Raw genomic sequence first — 7,381 nt, 5'->3', positions numbered from 1 at the left:
AAGTACATTGCCCAAGATTGTTTTGTTCCCTTGACATTGAATTAGGAAACAAGTATCAGTTATACAATTAGAGAATTAGAGGCACTTAGAGGTAGATTTATTACAGATTATGGAGTTAATTCTGTCATTAAGGAAAATTTAGGCTTATGAAGTGCCTTATCCTACAAGGTCATACATCAGGTTAATAACAGAACTGAAATTAGGCCTCCCATTTTTTTTTTACTTCCATTTTTGCTGCTTCTCTTAAGTATTCTCTTTTCAAACCTACATTTCCAGCTTTATCATACATTAATCCCCTTCATGTACTCTTTGGTCCAAACAAATCAGACTCCTTTCTCTACCTCCCATACAACACTCCATCTCCTGACTCCACACCTTTGCATTCATACCTACAGTGTACTCTGTCATCTCTGCCTCTTAGAATCCCTTGCTTCCTTCAGAACTCAGTTCATGTCACCTTCTCCATGAGGTCTTTGCTGAACCCTCAGCCTCTTTCTCCAAGCATTCTTTTATTTTATATATTTTGTATGGAGCACTGTATAAGATGAGTTACAAATAGAAAATGAAGTGGGGTTTTTCTAAAGCATAACTCACATATATATTTTGTATATATTTATATATTTATGATGTCTCCCCTGATGAAACATAAAGCCATTGAGAGTAGAGGCTGTTATTTTTGTCTTTACATTCTCTGGAACTAACACAGTACCTGGCACATAATGAATGCTTCTTTATTGATTGTAGTATTTGCTTTAAAACAGAGCTAATTGTTTTTTCTAAAGAAATAAACTAAAATAGCCATATAATTAATCTCTACTATGCTCTACAAATTTATATTGAAATAGAGGAAAACAAAACTTAAAGTAATACAGCCTTTCCCTTTTGGCTTAGCTTTGGCTTTTTTTGAGTAGCCTTTTCTCTGACCTGTGAGCTGGCTCACAGATACCAGAAAAACTTGGGACCCTTGGCCTTTTTCTAACTTCCAAAAAAGTTACATTACAAGCTCTCCAGGCTTAGCCTTCTCCAGTATAGCTCCAGAAAAAGCTATCTTGCCCTTGGGGAAATTTTAAAACAACTTCTCCTTAAAATCTTTATAAATCAAACTCAATAATAAAACCCTAACCTGCTTCAATAAGTTTGTGTCTGGAAAGGGGCCAACCTTTTATTTCTCTAAGCATCTGAAAATATAATTGAACCTTCAGTTGATTTAAAATACTTATAAGAAGACTTCTGTCTACAAAAAGGAGTACAACTGGCCCCATTCAGCAGTTCTCTGGATGAATCACATAACCAGGGCTGTCCTATAGACAAGTCCTATAGAAATAACAAATGAATATATAGTAATAACCTCACTTTACAACACAGAAAACTATCTCAAAAGTCTTATTATAAGTGGATTGTGGTGAATTGTAATTTTCACTACAGTTTCTTGGGAAGGGTAAGGGGATATAGGACAGTAAAAATTGTAATTTAAGGATGCAGCAAACTTCTTACAAATCACAAAGGGGAAAAATAAACCATGACAATTTCTTAATAAAGCAAAATTATTCTATTAAGTCTTGGACAAAATACTGAAATGTCATCCCAGAAGTCACACCCTAGATCTCTTGTGCTGATTAAGCCTCTGAATTCAAGTTATCTTTCCACCTTGAGGTAAATATTCCTGAAAGCTAGAAGAATAGGATAACACCAGAGTTCTTTCCTTCCCTTTGCCTTTAATAACTTTAAGGAACCAACCCACTGGTTTTACAGTATCAGAGGTGTCTAAGTAGATGAATGTTATGAGATTCTAAAAGTTAAATTAATCTATTCAAACTGTGTTTCTCTTATCTAAGCAAACCAAACAAGTCCGCAGGGTAAAAGCGAAACAATATCAAGCAGCACCCTAGGAATATGTAGAAAAGGCATTCCAACCCTCTCCAAAGGGTGAACGATCTGATTCAGACTCTGTAATAAGAATCTAGGGCAGAGAGGATGAGCTTGAAGAAGTCAATATTTGAAAAGACCTGGTCTGGTATTCATTTGTTTTGCTGAACGTTTTTTCCCTTCCTCCTTTTTTTTAAACTTTTATTTAAAAAGATGGCTTAATGAGTGGGTGCAGGAAGGGGCAGGGACGTACTTAGAAATAAATATGATATAAAAACAGAAGGTATCTATAAAAAATAAAATTAAAAGCATCTAATATTTATTTTAAAATTATATATTCTTCCCTTAACCTGAAACATAAAGAGGAAAAAAATTCAAGTAACCCCACAAACATAAATACAACTCAAGCATTTACCCCAATGTTGGCTATAGAAGAGAAAAATGTAACATTTTTACCCAAGTTCCTCTACCATTTTCCATATACTCTGAATATCTAACACTATTCTAAGCTTATCCTAGTAACACTCAAACTTAGAAAATTAGAATGACAGATCCTTCAAGGATTTATAAAATCAATAAACAGTATATTCTCAAAATATTTACTTAGGTGAGCTAACTTTTAGTATAGACATTGTATTAATTTTGTTTTAACGCTAATATACTCACTCTCGACTTTAAACCAGTCTCTTCCTTCAACAAACAAAAAACCCAAACATATTTTGAAACTTTTCCTTCACATCACCGTTACTCATTTTTAATGATTGCTTCTATTAAATTCCATATAGTTCCACTGTACTGTTATTTCTCTGGGATTCCAGGTCACCATTTGGGAAATTAGAATCACAAAGAGATCTGTTATCTTGGAACTATGAGAAAAATCAGATGAAAATGAAGGGAAGGGAGCTAATCAGGTCTGTTAGGATTTGGTACCCTTCTACAGAGAAAATAGCATCAAGAAAACCCAAGACTCATAAGTTAAGAGCCAGAACACTTTACATTTAAAACACAATACCTTAAAATCATTTTTCTTTTAAGGTAAAAGTCTTAAAAGTTCTCTCTCCACTGAGGAGAATAAACTGCAGTACCAAATTAATAATTTATCTTTTATTGAAATTGCAGAATACTTTATTTATATTACAGTAAATTTTATTGGAAAAAGGGGAGAGAAATCAACCTTTAAAAATACACTCATGTTGAAACCAAGTAAGCCAGCCAAACCAGGTACAAACCAGGGGACTTTGCTTTTTCTATTTGTTTTTAAGAATTTGAATACCACATATCTATATACAATTCTACAACATCAGGTTAATCCCCCTGAAGATAATTCAACACTTCCAGAAAGGAGTTAAGAGCTAGAGGAAGAATGCCATAATTTTCATTCTATAGAGGCAACACTATAAGTAATAATTATGACCTCCAAATAGAGGATGAATTGAAGTATGATACTACTGATAAGATTTTGGCCCATCATTTTTCATGCAATTAGTTCCATAAAGATACACATTGTGCAAATTAAGGCTTCTGTAGGTCCGATGGTTTACAAAGTTCTTTTTTTCTTTAAAAAATAGGATTAGACAGACAGTGAAGATGATACTGAGATGACCTATACCCACAATCCTGAGGAACCTGGTTATTTTCTGTGGTATGGCACCAAGTCTCAACTCCATAGGAAATCAATCTTTGGGTCAGTTGTTTGGGTTCACCAGAAGTCTAGCAAAAATACTGATAGATTTGCTTCATATGACCAGGACCAAGAATAACATGCAAAGAGCAGCAGCTGTTTTTGGCTAAAGCCATATACAGAATGTGAACCGTTTGAAGCACCCAAGAAACTAAAGAACATTTTGTTTCTTTAAAAAAAAAAAAATCCAAAGCCCAGACATGAAATATTTCAACATAAGGGATAAATGATACACCAGGTCTACCTCAGACCATCCCAGCATATGGATTAACACATTTTCTTTCTCCTACAATGGGTGAATCAATAGAATACCCCCCTGCCGGCAGGAAGAAATTGTTACTGTTATTTCAGCAAACCTGAGTAGTCAAAGTCAATAAATAGGGGCTGGAGAGAGAATTAAAATGCTAATAATCAAGTATCTTAAATGGTCTAAAGTGTCAGGGCTTTTTTCCCCTTCATTTAAATCAAACCCTGCTTTCTGGGAGTATATTTGTATTAAATAAGAGCTAATAAGCTTCTAATGGCTATGCTTCTAAATGCAGACATGGACAGAACCCTGGAATCAGAGTACCAATGTTATCTGGCTAACTTAGGCAATGACTTTTCCATCACCTGTAAACAAACAGGAATAAGCTGAGCCATCATTCCCCTTCTCCCCATCACCAGCACAAAAACTTCTTCCCTTTTGAATGAGTTCTGGTTAAAGGCAAAAATTAGAGAAGCATCAAGTTGTGAAGTCTTCATATTTGGTTGGAAATGCTTTTCTGTCCCACTAATACATTTTCTCTTGTAGGCACGAGAGGGAGTTTTAGACATGGAGCAGGTCTTCATCACTGTCGTCATGAAATGACATGGGGTATGCAGAACCCACTGCTTTCTGCTGTCCTGACTTAGCTTTTCCTTTCCTTTCTTTCTCTCCTTTAAGCAAACCAACTGTGTCATCATTCTCATGCTTGAATGTCTTCCTTTGCAGACTTCTGCCCCTGTCTGCTCCTCCTGGCCGTGGGCCCCTCGCTAAATGAATTTTCACATCAGGAATGGTCAGCACTTCATCTTCGCTATCCTGGTCATCAGCCTGCAGGGAAGTCAGGGCATCTGATTTCACAGACTTGGTGGTAATGTGGCCATTTTCTTGCCCTTCCTTCCCAGGTCTTGAAGCTGACAGCTGGATCTCTTCCATAAGCCACTCAGTTTCATTTTCATCTGCCTCTTCTTCTGTGTTTACCTGTCAAAAAAGCAGCAGCACAGCAAGAACATGATGGAAACGTTGTTTACAACTCCAACATTCCCCCCCACCACCACATTGGATGAAATGTTCTCAGTGTCAGATTCACTTCTTTTCAAACAGTTACCCATAGTGCCAGCTATGCTCTTCTTCCAGTTCTGGTCATTACTAACTGGGAGGACAAGGTAGCAGTTCTCGAACAAGGGCAAGGGCAAAACAGTCCTTTCTACCAACGACTGAGTCAGAGCAGGCCAATTAAGAGTTGTGGTACTTTGGCCTAAAGCTCACAGCTGTCTGAACAAAATAGTCATCAACTGAACAAGCCTTCTGCATCACTTGAGAAAGAAAAGGAGAAAAGCACCTTTCACAATTTGTCTGCATTAATTATGTCCAAGCCAGAAGCACCTGGAGGACTTCTATGAATCCCTGAAGTCAAAACATGCATGTTCTGATCTATATATCAGGAACCTATCTTAAAGATTTTTCCTTTTTAGCAAAAAATAGAATTTAGGAGAATGGATATGTATAGAATTGAGGGAAGCAAAGAGTAGGATAAAGTATGGATAAACTAGAGAAAGGGGAATTTCTTTAAGCGTCCAAATCTGAGAATCTAAAGTTCTATTCATAGTAGTCCAGAAAATTACCTTAGTGTATTTGTAAGACACGTTGGAACTTCTCTTACAGCAGTTGCTTATTCTATGCATGACAGTTTCCCTATGGAAAAATACATATTTGTGATGATAAGAGCAAATTAATAACTTCTCTTTGTTCTTAAAAGAAACAGCAGAATAGTGTGGTAGAATGACTAAAGAAATAGTATCCAGGAGACCTAGGTTCTGGTCCCAACTTTGTATTAACCCAATACAGGATTGAAAATGGGCATATGAGAGCAGTGTCATTATCAAATGTATTTATTAGAATTTTATACTTACAGTATCTTCAAATACAATTTCTCTGAATCCTAGGGCTACATTGCTAGGTATTTCTTTATTTTAAAAAACTGTAACAGTTTTTTTAAATATGTTCAAGCAATAATAATAATATTTATAAAATGCTTGGAAGTTTTCAAAGAGATTTGCATATTTCATCTCACTTGATCCTCACAACTTTTAATCACTTGAATAGGCATTTGCCTCAGTCAAACTGAGATCTGGGAAAGACCTTAGCTTAAAAAGGTTAATGTCTCCCACTTCATCTGAGGCCATCTCCAGTCATCCTGATCTAAATTTGGCCACTGAACCCAAATGGCTCCAGAGGAGAGAGTGAGGCTCGTGACTCTGCACAGCCCTCCTCACTTAAATCCAATTCACTCACAAGTCATGGCATCACCTCCCTGATGTCATGGTGCTCTTTGAGAACAAAGGACAAACAATATAACAACCCTATGAGTCAAATATTATTTTTACTTCACATTTTACAGATGACAAGGTGTCAAAGTTGGAGTCTGAGGCAGGGTTCAAACTCAAGTCGTCTTCACTCCTTCCTAGACAAGCATTCTATCCATAACACCACCTATCTGCCTAATATCTACTCTTCTATATTCCCCTGTCAAAAAGCAGCAGTATAGCAAGGTTATAAGATGTAAACCCTGTTTCAACCTCCTGGCCTTATTAATTTGTCCCACTTACCACTCCCTACCACCTTTGAACAAACTAAAAAGAAAACAAATTCTTCAATACATTTTGCACAATCCAGGAAAACAATTTCCCATATTAGCCATGTCTGATTCTCTCTCTCTCTTCATTTTAACTTCATCATCTCTCTGTTACGAGGTAAGTGGCTGACAATTTCTTTCCTTAGTTTTAGCTGTCGATATCTCTATGAGATTTCTGACTAAGATGGTGGACTAGGAATAGTCCAGCTCTCTTACAATTTTACCGTTGATCAAAAAAATAAACCCAAACAATAAACTGAACAATGATCAAGACATGAAGGGTAAAAACTACCACAAGTGCATTTTTCCAGTCCATGTCCATACTAAAAGACAGTCAGTGACCTGTAGGCTCTAGGCTAGGGGTCCAGCCTGAAAAGCCCAGCCTGGGACCATGATACATGGAAGCTAGGGATGCCTGGAGCCTAACCTGAGCCTAGAGAAAACAAAGCTCACACTGGGAAAGCAATGATCTGACTGTATCCTAATGCTCTGAAAGGTCACAACTCACTAGCCTGAGCTAGCCCTGAATCCTAAAAGAAGACAGTTCTCAGTAGCCTGAGGAACCAGAGGCAGGATCCCAGATAAAGTCCCATAAGGCAACTAAATGACCCAGTGGATTGAGTGTTGGGCCTGGGATCAGAAAGACTCAACTTCAGATCCAGCCTCAGATATTTACTAGCTGTGTGACCTTGGACAACCTCTGCTTGCCTTAGTTTCCTTATATCCTGTAAATGGGTATGAGAATAGCATTTACCTCACACAATTGTTGTAAGGATCAAATGAGATAATATTTTTATAGTGCTTAGAACAGTGCCTGGTACATAGCAGGCACTTAATAAGTGTTTGTTCCTTTCCCTTCACCTTGCCTTCCAGAAGTGTGTAAAGCCTAGACTCAGTTCAGGAAAGCTTAAAAAATAAGTAAATAGAAGGCATGATGATAAAGAAATATAACGTA

At 36.9% G+C, this 7,381-nt stretch overlaps 1 protein-coding gene across 1 annotated transcript in view; it reads right to left on the bottom strand.

The window, feature by feature from the left end:
- Window positions 1-2,955: 2,955 nt before the first annotated feature.
- Window positions 2,956-7,381, bottom strand: part of IGF2R (insulin like growth factor 2 receptor) — a 158,003-nt gene continuing 153,577 nt past the window's right edge. Inside the window, exons 47-48 of the mRNA XM_072643845.1 lie at window positions 5,417-5,486; window positions 2,956-4,772 (exon numbers count right to left, since the gene is read on the bottom strand). Of these exons, the coding sequence (XP_072499946.1) occupies window positions 4,356-4,772; window positions 5,417-5,486 (487 nt within the window). The 3' untranslated portion in view covers window positions 2,956-4,355. The remainder of the gene's footprint in view (window positions 4,773-5,416; window positions 5,487-7,381) is intronic.

The sequence above is a fragment of the Notamacropus eugenii genome, chromosome 2 (assembly GCF_028372415.1).
Source record: "Notamacropus eugenii isolate mMacEug1 chromosome 2, mMacEug1.pri_v2, whole genome shotgun sequence".
Lineage (NCBI taxonomy): Eukaryota > Metazoa > Chordata > Mammalia > Diprotodontia > Macropodidae > Notamacropus > Notamacropus eugenii.
The sequence above is the reverse complement of the archived record's forward strand: the minus strand, read 5'-3'. Positions and strand labels throughout refer to the sequence as shown.